The 15,775-nt window shown below is 43.8% G+C and overlaps 1 protein-coding gene across 9 annotated transcripts in view; it reads right to left on the bottom strand.

The window, feature by feature from the left end:
• Positions 1-349: 349 nt before the first annotated feature.
• Positions 350-15,775, bottom strand: part of NKTR (natural killer cell triggering receptor) — a 46,605-nt gene continuing 31,179 nt past the window's right edge. For 5 of the 9 annotated variants that reach the window (XM_036266800.1, XM_036266796.1, XM_036266795.1 and 2 more), the window contains 5 exons: positions 12,559-15,453; positions 6,363-6,458; positions 5,538-5,594; positions 4,917-5,021; positions 350-3,086 (listed from right to left, as the gene is read on the bottom strand). In XM_036266800.1, coding sequence (XP_036122693.1) covers positions 2,999-3,086; positions 4,917-5,021; positions 5,538-5,594; positions 6,363-6,458; positions 12,559-15,453 — 3,241 coding nt within the window. In that variant the 3' untranslated portion in view covers positions 350-2,998. Of the gene's footprint in view, positions 3,087-4,916; positions 5,022-5,481; positions 5,662-6,362; positions 6,459-12,558; positions 15,454-15,775 lie in introns of those variants that run through there. The other 4 variants (XM_036266801.1, XM_036266794.1, XR_004960156.1 and 1 more) reach the window with 4 other exon arrangements.

Here is a 15,775-nt window from a genome sequence, read left to right as displayed (position 1 = left end):
TGGGCACATGGAATGGGATGCCTTCCTTCCTCAGCAGACAGCTGCACGCAGGGCACAGCTGGGTGACAGCAGCAAAGCCTGGAGCAGCTCTGGAGTTACAGGGACACCACGCACCGTCAGTGCTGCTCTGGGGAGAGGTGGACATCTCTACCCCAAGTTCTCTGCAGCTGCACTTCGTGCCCATCGCTACTGCTCAGCGACAAGATGAAAACGAGCCCGAGACGGGTCAGTAGAGACTCAAGGTTTCCTTCAAAAAGACTAGTTGGAGTGTGGATGAGTACAAACAATGACACATGCACAGACTCAGACATAGACTAAGTATATATTTTAATTTCTACAAGATCCCTTTCATGTTTTGGGGAATTTAAATGAAGTGTATACAAATTACACATTGCCGATATGTACAAAAGTATTTTCTAGTTTTTAAACAATACCAGCTCTATCATGTTTCATTTGCAGTAAATAGGATGTTACAAAAAACAGTCCAATAATGCATTTTCTATTAAGAAGCACAATACACAACATAATTCGATTTTATTAAAAAATAACTTAAAATACAGAATAATCCCCTTAGGAAGAAAGCTGTCTCTGTAGTTCATTCAGTAAACACACAAGTTGAAGGCTGCAGCTGAGGGCTGTTCTTTTCCATGGAGAAAAATGAAGCTTCCAGGGCTCACCTTCTCAGGATAAACTCCCCCCGGGACCCCATGGGCAACGCCAGTGCCTGTGGTCGGCACAATTCTAAAATGCCCCTGCTCCATTCCATGCCCCAACCCAGGAGCCTGTGAACAGGGCATGGCTCCTGTGATATGTTGTATGACCTTAAAATAGGGAGGACTAGCTCAGTGGGTCTGATCTAATCATGTGAACCTGAAAACAGGAGGAAGGCAGAGAGGTCTGAAGCATGAGGACTCGATGGGCCATGGCTGGTTTGAAGTTGAAGGGGAGCGCACACAGAATTTGACCCGCCTTAAGGAGCTAAGGCCCCTGACAGGAACAGAACACTGCCAACCACCTGAATGAACTTGGAAGCAGCTTCTTCCCTAGAGCCTCCACACAGGAACGCTGCCCTGCGGACCCTTGGTTTCGCCTTGTGAGACCCTGAGCAGAGAATCCAGCCAACCAAGCCAGATTATGAGCTATAGAACTGTGAGCTAAGGAATGGGTATTGTTTTAAGCTGCTAAATTTGGGGTAATTATTTACAAAGCAATAGAAAACCAATACACTGCCTAAGGGTAGTTTTTCTTAACATAATTAGATTTGGCAGTTTTTGTTTGGGTTCTGAATGCAGTTTTTTTCCACTGAGTTTTATTAAAGCAATATTCTGCATTGCAGGCAACTTTTGAAAACCCTTCATATGAATCACATGTTTTATTCACTAGGAAGTACATTTGTCTGACTTTGGTCCTGTTTTCTAATGTACTCTCATCTATCAACTTGGCAAACAACTGACCCCTTAACCCTGTTTATGAACCTTTTATGGGTAATGGTTTGAAAAATCCAAGGTCATCCCTCCACCCATCAAGGGTTGTCAGGTCCCTCCAACTGAGGGCTCTTTCCCCTTCCCAAGTGCACCTGGGGTAGGATGGCACAGAGTTCTACATCAAACATCCAATATGAATTTCTTCTGCATAACTGGACTAAACTGGCACTATGGTGATTAAGTACACTTGTGGAAAAACTCCAACTAGATTAAAAAAGAACAAAAAACAAAAAAATCACACTGGTTTTTACAGGTCAAACCATTTTTGGAGAAACCACCCGGAACTGTGAAAATGTGTACTTCGTGCAGTCCCAAACCCTCTCCCTGTCTGCTGTCCTGTTTACTTATCGTGCCAGGCTTCAGTCAGTGGGGGGCACAGCGGAACCAGGGAAAATGTGCTGGCGCTTAGAACCGTTCTACTATCTATCTCTTGAAAAACTAAAAAGCCCCCAAAATGTCCAGGACGGTGGCAGTTACAGTTTGGTGTTACTTTTGAAGTCCCTTCTTCAATCCACTCTTCCAGAGGCATACATGTCAGCCATGTGCAGTAGACCCGAGTGGCCGCACAGTCCCTAATGCCAATCCTGCCTGGCCCAGGAGACCCCCAGCCCACTTCTGTGGCTTGAGAGAATCCCTCCAATTATTCCAAGTGAACACAGCTCAGAAGGAACCATCGGTGCCAGTGAACACAATGTTTTAACTGCTCTCTCCTGAGACTGTAATGTATCAGACAGAAGAACAATGCTTCAGAGGCACCAAAAGGCACCAAGCACCATGGGTGAAGTGGAGCAGACTTAGTTTGCACAGGCTGAACTTCTGAAAGTACTTACTAGAAAGCACATAAAACATTAGGTCCTCAGAGCCAGTGCAGGTACTTAAGAGTTAAGGCTGATTTATTCTTCTGAACCTCGCCTGCCAGCATGAAGTAATAGACGCGGATGTGTGATGACCACTTTCCTGCTCCAAGACAACAAAGAAGGAACGAGCAAGAGCCCCAAAGCCACTGCCTCCTACTCCTGGCTACCATCAGCATCAGTCTGGGTGGTTTGTTTTTAAGAGCACATAAGTATTAGACTCTGTAATCAGTATATAAACATTTGGCCACCTTTAAAAGTTCTCTTCCACAGGTCTGTGCTTGGCAGCAACACACTAAAATCTGAAAAATGGGCAAAAAGAATCTGTATTCTAAGGAATACATGAGATGGAGAGAAAAAGTCTATCTAAAATAATATTGCAAATTATACTAAAATTTCATGGTTTCTTGATTCAAGAAAATGAAATTAACTTCCATAGTTGGCTACTGTAAAATGTGGCATAAAAATATTTTAGGAGACATATCTGTATTTTAAATTCTGTGCACAAGTAAATGAACAAATAACAATTAAGAAGTGTCTATTTTTTAAATTCATCTCTAATATTGAAACAGAACAACAGACTGCCATTAAGTTTTTTAAACTTTTAAGTTACCAGATATTTACAAATAAGATATAATTCGTATCAAAAAGGGGGACATTTCAACTGTATCTGCTGCTTTCACTGGGACTCCGGTGATGAGAGTAACTTCGGTCACTTTCACTGTCGGAGCCGTAAGATCTACAACTCCTGCACAACAAACAAACACATGACACCTTTAGCCGTCGACCCTCAGCAGTACTGACGCGGCACACAGCACAGTGGGCAGACCAGTGGGGTGCTGACTGTAGTGACACTGTGGACTTTTCAGTGATGTTTTAAATGATAGATAGTAGCAATATCAAGGTTAAGATAAAATAAAGAAACATCACATCTTGGGAAATCACTTGAAATCCACTTGTGCAAATGAGCAGAGTAATTTTCCTTGTTACCCAGATGAACATCGATATCTAATTAGACTGAGGAAGTGAGGGAAGAGGTGCATGAAGAGAGTTGCATTCAAGATCTGGAAATCAGCCCTGGCCGGTTTGCTCAGCGGTTAGAGCATCGGCCTGCAGTCCAGAGACCCAGGTTTGGTTCCCACTAAGGGGGCACGTACCTTGGTTGTAGTTTGTCCCCAGCCCTGGTTGGGTCATGTGGGAGGCAACCATTTGATGTGTCCCTGTCACGTCGATGTTTCTCTGTCTCTCTCTTCCTCTCTCTCCCTCCCACTCTGTCTGAACAAAAAATGGAAAAATGTCCTCGGCTGAGGATTAAAAAAAAACAAAAACAAGATCCGGACATCAAAATGGTGCCCAATGAGGGTGAGGGTATGGACAGGAACACTGGGACAGTGACTCAAGAGGACATGTTACCATCCAGTTAGTTTAAAAAATATTCACTGAGAGCCAGGCACTTTGCCAAATAGCAGTCAGACACACACACACAGACACACACACACGTAGACACACACACACGTAGACACACACACACGCAGACACACACACGTAGACACACACACACGCAGACACACACACACACGCAGACACATACACACACACACACACACACACACACACAGCAAGTATTGCAAGTATTGTTCCCGGGGGCTCAAGGACAATACAGAATAGGGGACAGATATGGCACACAGGGTGTGGTGGCACAACTCAGGGCTAGTGGTCAGGGAAGGCTTTCTGGGAGAGTTGGTTGCAGTGAGATGTGCAGGGTAGGTGGGGACTGGCCATTTCGGGGCGGGGCAGTGGTGAGGGTGTCTCTAGGCAGAAGCAAAGGTTCAAGCATGTTAGAGCGGGGAAGACAGAAATGTCTGGGCTGGAGTTGTAGGTGGAGAGGCCTTAGGTACAATGCTAGAGCCTGGACCTCCCCAGGGGGCAGTGTGGACGGAGCCCTTGAAGAGTTCTGAACAAGGAAGTGTCCATATTACATATCATGACATTATACAAGGATCACTGACTGTCCCTGAAGTGCATGGGGAAGGGTAAGACCGAAAGCCACTAGGAAAGGAACATTACAAAAATCACCATAAAAATTTGCAGTACCAGGTAAAATGTTACATAAAACATACTATTTGTAAATATAATATATGAAAAACACATTTTCTCCAAATAAGTGATAAGAAGTAAACCTCAATCCTGCTGCTGAAGCAAATGATTATGACATTATACAATTGTTTATTTAAAAAACTGACAAACTGGCTTTGCTATTTCTAGCAATGAGCCCTATTTAAAAAAGTGGGCCATGATTTGGGTGGATTTCTCTCTTTACTCCTTCCAAGAGAAATGTTTGTCTAAGGATATGTGAATATTTAAAAATCCATTTTAGATTCAAACATTAACAATAACCAACAAACATTCCTCGGCAACTCTTAATACAAAGGCCACATTTAGTAGGTGCCTGTGAGTTGCTGAAATTCGAGAAGAGGAAAAAGGATTTCTGTCCTAAGAAGATTATGCTTTCTCTCCTAAGTCTATTGCCTCGCACACCAAGTGCCACAGGAGCGTCTGTGCTCTGGGAGGGACCCACCTGGACCGCCTGTTGTAGCTTCTGCCTCGGTGGTAGCTGTCACTCCTCTGGCTGCGACTGCGACTGCGACTCCTGCTGTAGTAGCTATCGTAAGTGTAGGACCTGCTTTCACAGCAACAACAAACACTAAGGTTTCTTATTCAAACACTCAGATAGTCCCATTTCTTTTCAGGCGCTTAAGAGTGTTCTCTTAAAACATGGGTACTATGTGACAGTGTGAGACACATTTGCATAACAAGTACTGAAAACATTTAACAACTGCCCCAAATCCGACTTACCATATTAAACAGAAAAATGTTAATTTCTTTTCTGCATTGAAAAATATCACAAAATTAACACTGAGTTAGTTGGTTGAATCTAGTGGATATTAGGCAATTATATTCAATAAGCACCTGCCATTACAATTTGACATCAATTGTCCCTTTCAACACTAGAGTACAATGGGCCAATAGAAAGAAACTCTCAAAAAGACCTCATTTATAAAGGGTATGAGTTCATGAGAAAAATAAATGTGTTAAAGTTTCTCAATAAAATACAACACTTTTAAAAGGGAATTAAGGGTTTTATAAAGCAAGGCCTCTCAATTCTGCCTTGCAGGTGGCACCCAATCCCTGTGCATACCTGGACCGACTGTGGGGATCATACGAGCTGCTCCTGGACCTGCTCCTGCTGGACGTCCTAGTAGTAATCACAGGAGGGACCGTCATCTTTGGGATCATGGCAGGCTACATCAAACCTCTAGACACTTATTTGCCCATCAAGAAGAAAACACAGTGAAATCTAGCAGCTCTACTGATTTTGTCTTTATATCAAAAGCATATTGGAAATTTTAAAAAGCATGTTTGATTTTGTAAGAAAGATTATGCTCTTCTTCTATGAAGTGCACCTAAAGGAAGTCACTGGGTAACTTGGGGTGGTAAACACACAATACAATATACAGATGAGGTACTGTAGAATTGTATACCTGAAACTTGTATAATTTTATTAATGTCACCCCAATAAATTCAATTTTTAAAAAAAGTCACTGAGGAGGCTCTAATGGGGTGGGGGAGGGAAGAAAGGTCTACCCAAGTAGGACACTTAGTGGAAAATGAAGCTGCAGCCGTGGAAAATACCCGAGAGGCCTACTTTTTCCTTTGGTCCCCCTTTAAAAGCCCTCCTATCCCATTCTCTAACCTAAGTCAAGAGGTGACTGCAGATGTGAACTTGGGTTAAGGAAGATGTACCAGGGGTGGGAAGGAGATAGAGGTAGCGGTTAGGGCCTCTCTTACTCTGTCTCTTCCCTTATTCTGGGAAGATCCCATCCTGAGAATAACCAGTAAGAATCGGATCCTGCTTTGAAAGAAGAACTAGGTGAGAAAATAGGCCTGACTGGCATTCAGCAAGGACAGGCCTTGAAAAGCAGAAAGGATGGGACCACAGAGGAGGAGGGGTATGCAAACGCACCTATGGCTCTTGTAGCTGCGGGAGGAACTGCTCCGGCTTCTTGTTCGGCCTCTGCTGTACCAGCCTCTGCTCCGACTTCTGGAGTAGCTTCTTGATCTTTAAGATCAAGAGAAATTAAGAGAAAAATATAATTATATCAACTCCCCATGCTGCTAAAATTAATTACTTATAAGGCAGGAAGTGGAAAACACAGGAAGAGGAAAGGTTGTTGGAAAAGTCTCTTATGAACTCCTCACAGTGGGGGTGACAGTGACAGCTAATAAAGGTTTAAATTGAACGGAATGAAACAAAGAAAAGCCAGGAAAGGCTGGTACAGGTATGTTTACAGAAGCCCCATTAGTAATAGCAGAAGAATGGGTTGAAAAAAATAATGTGCAGTTATATACTGATATAGTCTAAAGCAGGAGCATGAAAGAGATAGCCTCATGTATCAACTGATCTATCTCTTTGGAACATAATGTTGAGTGAAAAGGCAAATATAGAACACACACACGCACACACACACATATATATGTGAATTTTATTTGAAAGCATGCAAAAGCAACACTGTATAAGGACAGAAACATTCATGGTAAAACTATGAAGAAAAACCAACTATAATAAGAGTTTAGAATAATGTTTAAATCTAGGAGAGAAGAGAAAAAGTAAGGTAGCATGGGCAGGGCTACATCAGGGATGTCATAACTCTATTTTTTAAGTTAGATGACATTTTAAATGTTTTTATTGATTTTTTAAGACAGAGGAAGGGAGAGACTGAAACACTGATGATCAGCTGCCTCCTGCACGCCCCCTACTGGGGATCAGGCCAGCAACCTAGGCATGGAATTCCTAGGTCCCAGGAATCGAACCGGGACCTCTCAGTCCATGGGACGATGCTCAATCCATTGAGCCACACCAGCCGGGCAGATTAGATGACATTTTAAATTAATTTTACTTTTTATACCTTAATCACTTATTTTTTTATCTATTTGGTATTTAATAAAACAAACACAACATAAGCAACACCATCCTGCCCTGTGCATTCACCTGGCCCCTGCCTTTCTTCCCCAACTTAACACCTGTTACTCAGAATCAGGACAGTAGCCCTACATGTAGGCTACTTGTGTAATACATCACAGGTTTTATGCAGTTTTGAAAACATTATGTTCTTCTAATAAGATTCTAGTCCTGACTTCCGGTTAAGATGGCGGGTAGGTAAACACGGTATGTGTCCTCCCACAACCACATCAAAGTTGCGGCTAAACTACAGAACAACCATCATTCAAGTCCGCCTGAAATCAAGCTGAATGGCAGTCCTACAACTACGGAATTAAAGCAGAAGCCACATCCAGACTGGTAGAAGGGGCAGCGGTGCGACGGGCTGGTCCCACACCCACGTGTGGCAGATAAAAATCAGGAGGACACCTCGGCTGGGAAGGTTCTTCCTGAGGACTGAGGGGTCCCCGTCCCACACCAGGTGCCCCGCTCAGGGTTCCAGTGCCAGGAAGAGAATCCCCATAACTTCTGGCTGGAAAAACCAACGGGAAGTGAGGCTCAGGGAAGCTGAAGCGGCTGGAGCCCCAGGCAGCTCCTTAAAGGGCCCGCGCACGGACTTATCGGACTCTCTCCCTCTAAGCTCGGAGGGGAGGCAGCTCGAGGGGCACCAGAGACATACAGGGAAGAACTGAGCTGTTTGGCACTGGAGCGAGGGCTGGAGAGGGGGCTTTCTCCGGGACAAACGTGCTGTCAGAGGCCTTTGTTCCTTTGGTGAGCCCTTCCCTGGGGCAGCAGACAGAAGCCATATCTGGGACTCCAGCAACCTGGCTCACACTGGTGGCCCTGCCCTGGTGACTCCCTGAGGCCCCGCCCCGCCCCACCCAACATTCAGGCCCACCCAACATTCAGGCCCACCCAACATTCAGGCCCACCCAACTTTCAGGCCCACCCAAGCTGTTGCCACTTGCTTAACCATAGGATTGGCCTGTCTTGGATCCTGCTTCAGGTTTTTCCTAAATTCTTTCAAATGAGCAGCATCTGGTCTCAGCTAGCCCCATACCTCTCGTTAAGTAATACACTGAAACAAACACAGGGAGGCAGCCAAAGTGAGGAGACAAAGAGACAGGTCCCAGGTGAAAGAACAGAACAAAACCCCAAGAAAAGAACTAAGCGAAATGGAGATGAGCAACCTAGCAGATGCTGAGTTCAAAGTACTGCTTACAGGGATGCTCAATGAACTCAGTGAGAACCTCAATGAACTTGGTGAGGGCCTCAAGAGCATAAGGAAGGACTGGTCAGAAATGATGGATGCACAGTTAGAATTGAAGGAGGCATTAACTGAAATAAAGAATAACTTACACAGATTCAATAATAGAGTATGTAAATCCAAGGAGCTAACCATTGATTTGGAATATAAGGAAGCAGGAAATGCCCAATCAGAACAGCAAAAAGAAAAAAGAACCCCAAAAAATGAGGATAGTGTAGGGAGCCTCTGGGACAGCTTCAAGCGTGCCAGCGTTCGCATCTTGGGGGTGCCAGGGGGAGAAGAGCATGAACAAGAAATCAAAAACCTGTTTGAAACAGTAGTGGCGGAAAACTTTCCTAACTTGGTGAAGGAAACAGACATACGGGTCTGGGAAGCACAGAGAGTCCCAAACGGGATGAACCCCAAGGGGCCCACACCAAGACACATCATCATCAAAATGCAAAAGGTTCAAGACAAAGAGAGAATCTTAAAAGCAGCAAGAGAAAGGCAGCTAGTTGCCTACAGGGGAGTTCCCATAAGGCTGTCAGCTGATTTCTCAAAAGAAACTTTGCAGGCCAGAAGGGAGTGGCAAGAAATATTCAGAGTGATGAAAAGCAAGAACCTACAACCAAGATTGCTTTGTCCTGCAAAGCTGTCATTTAGAATCGATGGCCATATAGAGACTTTCCCAGACAAGAAAAAGTTGAAGGAGTTCATCACCACCAAACCGTTATTATATGAAATGATGAAGGGTCTTTTTGAAGAAAAAGATAAAATATATGAACAAACAAAATGGCAATGAATACATATCTATCAACAACGGGATCTACAAACAAAATAAACAGGTAGAACAGAAACATTCTCATAGATACAGAGAACATTTTGTTGGTTGCCAGTTGGGGGGGCGGATTGGGGGAATGGGTGAAAAAGGTGAAGAGATTAAGAAGTACAAATTCATTGCTAGAATGACAAACCTCAAAGGGAAAGGGGTTGCGGGGGTGGGAAGAAATAAACCAAAGAACTTATATGCATAACCAATGGACACGGATAACAGTGTGGGGAAAGGTGGGAGGGGGGCGGGAGTGGGGAGGAGGAGGGGGCCAATAGGGGAAAAATGTGGAACATCTGTAATACATTTTACATTCAACAATACAGATTAAAAAAAAAAAAAAGATTCTAGTCCTCTACCCAGCAAACAATTATAAAGCAGACACTGAGGTAACTGAAAAATGAATAGGGAATAGTCTCTTGATTAGCAGACGTCTAGTCCATCAAAAAATGTCCATAAGCATGTCTAGCTGATGCCAAATGGTCCTTGATATATGGTCCTGTCAAAAACGTACATGCTTAGCCCTGGCTGGTTTGGCTCAGTGGTTAGAGTGTTGGCCCACAGACCATAGGGTTGCAGGTTTGATTCCTGGTCAAGGGCACGTACCTGGGTTGCAGGCTCAATCCACAGCCCCTGTCGGGGTTGTGTGGGAGGCAACCAATTGTTGTGTCTGTACACACTTAAAAAATGTCCCTGGGTTCAGAGAGCTCATGTTTACACACACACACACACACACACATAATTACTTACATATATTAAATCCTCACTTGAGGACATGTTTATTGATTTTAGAGAGAAAAAGGGAGGGAGGGAGAGAGAGAAACACGGATGTGAGGGAGAAACATGGATCGGCTGCCTCCTGTATACACCCCGACCAGGGATTGAACCTGCAACCTGGGTATGTTCCCTGACCAGGAATTGAACCCTCCACCTTTCAGTGTATGCCAATTGAGCCACACTGGACAGGGCTATTTATATTTTTTATTTAATACATTAAAAATATTATCATGCCTGGCTGGTGTGGCTCAGTGGTTGAGTGTCAACCCATGCACCAAGAAGTCGCTGGTTTGATTCCCGGTCAGGACACATGCCCAGGTTGTGGGCCCGATCCCTAGTCGGGGGGCATGCAGGAGGCAGCCAATTGATGTTCTCTCTCATCAATGTTTCTATCTCTCTCTCCCTCTCCTTTCCTCTCCTGCTAAAATCAATAAAGAAAACAAAATACTATCATACCCTGGATAGTCTTGCTCAGCAGTCAGAGCATCCACCCGTGGACCAGAGAGTCCTGGGATCAGTTCCTGCTAAGAGCATGTGCCTCAGTTGTGGTTTGACCCCGACCCGGTTGGGGTTATGGGGGTGACGGCCAGTTGATGTGTCTCTCTCGCATCAATGTTTCTCTTTCTCTCTCTTCCTCCCTCTCTCCCTCCCGTTCTACCTGAGGATAAATGCAAAAAGTGTCCTCGGGTGAGGATAAAAAATAATAATAATAAAAAATACTATCATGTTTTAGTGGTCCAATAATTACGGTGTGGCTCACCTTGGTCGCCTAGCTGGTAATGGTACACGGGGTTAGGCAAATCAGAAGATATGGACCAAATGTCTCCATGAATGTTTTGGACAGGACCAAGATGTTCTTCAAGGCAGTCCCTGGCTTCAACTAGTTCACAGCCTAGCAGGGGAGTCAGGCCCAGGTGGGTAACCAAAACAGGGAGGCAAAGTTTAGCTCTATCAGTCTACTACCCTTAGCTGAAAAGCTCAGAGCAAATTCCTTAGCTTCTCTATGCCTCACTGTCTTCATTTATAAAATGAAATACCACCCACCCTGAAGGTAGGAAGGTACTTAAATGGGAGTGGCCAGCATCACTAATAGCTCAGAGCTATCAGTGTAAATGGGAAGGCAGATGTTGAGCAGGCAGGAGGCTGGATTCATCAGCTCTCTGGGCCTGTTGGAAGTCAGGGCAGAAGGAGGGAGAGGCGCTCACAACACAAGCATGGAATGGTCTGACAGGGATGAGGAGAGTTAGCAGAGGGCTTCCAGAAGGTGAGGACCAAAAACTGGCCATGCAGAAGTCCCTGAAAACCTGTCAGTTTAGTGAGATGGAGGAAGCATGGAAGACACATTGCGAGCAACTGAGGAGTAAATGGGAGACAGTTACTACAGGTGGCAAGTGTTGTTTCCTGATTTTAAAGAAATCTGGGTAAGGGGAGACAAAGACTGATAAATAACTAGAAAGGAAAAAACAGTCAAAGACTATTACTATATGTTCAGGTGATGAATCAAGCATAATATAATAAGGGATAGGAGTAATTAAGAGACAGGTAAAACCAAGAAATATTGACAATGCAAAGAACACAAATTATTTATTCATATCACCATCACTTTTTAGTTTTTAAAAAATCTCAGTCTATGCTGATGACAAAAATAAGATACAACTTAAAAACTAACTAACTAAATCTAAATCCAAAATGATCGTTTGTCGCATCCTCCCACCCCCACCCTACCATGAAAGATCAACTAACTGAATGAAAAAGGTAAAGGGATTAAGAAGTAAAATTTTGTAATTAGAAAACAGCCACAAGGATGTCAAGTACAGCATAGGGAATATAGTCAATAATACTGTAATAACTAGGTATGGTGCCAGATGGGTACTAGAAGTACAGGGAGAACACTTTGTAAATAAAGTATATGATTGTCTAGCCACTATGCTGCACACCTGAAACTAATAGAAAATAATACTGAATGTCAACTGTAATTGAAAAAAAAAAATCAACTAGATGCTTGTCTTGAGCAGGCAACTTTGCTTCTCTGGTCCTCACCTCCCACTTGTGTGAAGTGGAGGGTTAGACTGACGATCTCTAAATCACACCTTCAAAGACAGAGAACTTGCCACTTCGCATGGCAACTGATTTCCACTGCCAGAGAGCTTCAATAGAAAGTGAGAGCTTTTCACACTGAGCCCCAACTTCTACCCTGAAATCTACTCCCTGTCCTCAATCTGCTCTCTGAGTCACACAGCACAAGACTTCTTATTCACCTTCCAGATATTTGGAAATAGTGATCTTGTCCCTAATTCTGACGTTCGTCCAAGCTAAAAACAATAACAGACTCTCTTTGGGAGAAAAAAAGGAGAGAGAACATTGCTCACCGATAAGATGATGTGGAACTTCGAGATCGACTTCTTGAGTGACTGTAGGAGACAGACCTTGTTCTGTGTCTTGATTTGGTTGCAGACTTGCTTCGAGATCGACTTGGACTCCTGGACTGGCTGTCACCATCCCGACTTGGCGTCTGCTCATCACTTGAACTCTCCTGATTTCTTGGCCTCCGGTTTAAACGTGCTGTCTTTCTTACTTCATCGAAGAGAGACCCAGGCCGAACTTTATTTTTGCTTTTGATTTCTATTCTCAAGCCTTGTGGCTTCATTTCAGGCACAGCAGTCAATACCTTAACTTCCATGGCACTGGATGTGGTGGCCGCTGATGCTGCCAGGTTCCCCACCCCTTGCAGGGGCTTCCACTTATTATCCAGGAGGCTGACCTGGGCCCTTTCAGCCACCTCCTTGCTCACTGCGCTTTCCATAGCACTGGCTGAGCCTGCAGAGCTGCTGTCCGGCTTCCCCACCTCCCCCACAGTGGGGCTTTCAGACAAGCTGCTTTCCTGTTTCCCCACCTCTGCCTCGGGATGCTCTGTCTGCATTTCCTGCTTTACAACAATGCCTGTATCTGGGGTGTCAAGCCTTGAATTTCCTAGAGGGGACGCTCCTTCCACCTTCGCTGGGGAACTCCTATCAGACGTGCAAATCTCCATGTTGTCATCTGCTTGAAACACGTCCTCCCCTCTGCTTGGGACACTTTCTTCAATATGCTGACTGTCTGGGGGAGAACTGGTGACATTTTCCTCAGCAGTTAAAAGTATGGGAGAAATGCTGGGTTTACTATCACCTTTAGCAGGCTGTTCAGTGTCCGATGAAATCGTTACTGTATTCTGCTTGTCTGAAAGGCTGCTGTCTTCACAGGGCTTCTCAGTCTGGGGGATATCTTCCTTTGCGGTTTCACTGTTTTCAGGAACTTGTTTTTTCTCTTGTGACTCCAGAGTCACTTGCTTGTCATTAATCTCCTCCTCCTCCTCTTCACCAAATTCTAGTGGAGGCTGCCAGTGAAATGCTTGTTTTCGTTTTGGAGCCTTGTGTTTCTTGTCTTTTTTCCCTTTCATTTTCTCTTTTACTTTTTTCGTGTGTTCCCTTTTAAGATTTTCCTTTGGCCCGTGTCTGTGCTTCCGCGGCTTTCCTCTAGGGTTTTCTGAATTGCAATAGGACCCCTCAGAATCAGAGGCTGATGAGCGCTGTTTGCTTGACTTCCACGCACCATCACCATCAGGCAGTGAAGTATTTGCTGAAGACTTTGTTGTGGGTTTGGCTTTGATGTGAATTTCACCAAACTCTAATTCAGAGTCTGATGTGGCCTCACCTTCCTCCTTATCAGAAGATGGCAGGGAATGATTTTTACTGTTTTTAGTTACATCTCGTTCAGAATTTGACTCCGAGTCCCATTTACTCCCAGAATAATTCTTCTTTTTGGGTTTACTGCCATTTCTAAAGTGATCAGAAAGATTCTCTTTCAAAGTTCTTTTTTTTGAACGAGGGCATTCTCGTTCAGGCTTGGATTTCTCTCCATCTCTGTTCTTCTCTTGTTTATTATTCACTTCCATTTGGACTTGCTTCTCTTTTTCCTGGGCTGACTGTGTCACCTGACCACTTGACTGTTCACTGTCTGAAGAATAATCTAAAGATGACCTGCTTTCGCTATACTTTCTCTGACATGAAGACTTGTCTCGGCCTTTGGCATATTTCTTGCGAAGTGCTTTTTCAGAGCTGCTGCTGCGTCTCTTACTTGAAGTACTATTCTTTTTCCCACTGGATCTAAATGTTCTCTTGGCTCGTCTTCCAGCATCACTGCTAACAGAAGAGTATGAAGATGATCTACTACACTGTGAATGATCACTGTACTTATTTCGTGAATGAGATCTAGATGACGGAGATCTAGACCTCGAATGTGAACTAGCTACACTTCGTGACCTTGTGTACGACCTGGAATAAGATCTACTCCTAGAGGATCTGCTCCTTGATCTTGGGGAACTTTCTGAACTTCTATCACTGTATTTTGAATAAGCGCTCCGATCACTTCCTGAATTTTTTTCTCTTTTATGGTAGGATGATGAACTACCAGTCTCTTTAATATTTGCTAAACTGTAAGTGCTTTGGATGGGCAGCAAATGGGTTGTTTTTGCTTTCATTTCCTGAATTCTCTCATAAGAGGGCTTCCAGGGCTTCTGTCCAGGCTTCCACCTTGAAGGAGGGGGACTGTCACTCAGTGGTATCACAGGAATATGTTCTGCCACCACTGGCTGTTGTACTACGATGGTTTCATTTTGTGGCACTGTTGCTCGTAAAGGTTCCGTTTTAACTGGTTTATTTTCACTTAGCTGAGAGGCTGTTCTTCTTGGCGATTTTGATGCTGCCCGTTGGTGCCCTGACTTGGAACTAGATCTGGACTTAGATCTACTTCGAGAATGTGATGAGGATTTCGATGGGCTCCTTGATCTTGAGCTTCCTCTAGAGTAAGACTGTGAGTGAGATTTTGACCTGTATGAGTCTCTGCTGGAATGGGTGGAGGAGCTCTGGTCATCCTTATCAGATTTAGACCAGTCCCTCTTTGATGAGTGATGAGAGGATAATGAGGAAGAACGAGATCTCCTTTCTCTATCACAAGAGAATTTCATTCGTCGGGTGGAAGATTTTGAGGATTCTATGTCAGATGGTACAATAATCCTTCTCTTCTTAGTCTGTTTGTGTCTTCTGCAATGTTTCTGCTTTTTAGCTTTCTTTTTATGCTTAACCTTTTTCTCTTTTCTGCGTTTTTTATGGTGACCATCCGAGTGTCTTGCTGTACTAAGGTCTGAATAATATCCATTGTAAGACCACGATCTTGATCTTTGGGACAAGCTTCTTTCATCCCATCGGCTTGAACAGGGGTCACTTAACCTATAGGAAAGAACGTAATATGCATGCATTATTTGCAAGCATGTTTTAAACTTTAAAAAAAATTTATTGATTGATTGATTTTAGAGAGAGAGAGAAACATCAATTTGTTGTTTCACTTATTTATGCATTCATTCGTTGCTTCTTGTATGTGCCCTGACCAGAAATCAAACCCACAATCTTGGTATATCAGGATGAAGCTCTAACTAACTGAGCTACCTGGCTAGGGCTTCTATGTTTTAAAATTAAAACACATTTGTTATCTATACAAATGCACTGACAAAAGCCTCGTTAACGACAAAGTATTGGTTCTATCAACACTGTA

The sequence above is a fragment of the Molossus molossus genome, unplaced genomic scaffold, assembly GCF_014108415.1.
Source record: "Molossus molossus isolate mMolMol1 unplaced genomic scaffold, mMolMol1.p scaffold_m16_p_18, whole genome shotgun sequence".
Classification (NCBI taxonomy): domain Eukaryota; kingdom Metazoa; phylum Chordata; class Mammalia; order Chiroptera; family Molossidae; genus Molossus; species Molossus molossus.
The sequence above is the reverse complement of the archived record's forward strand: the minus strand, read 5'-3'. Positions and strand labels throughout refer to the sequence as shown.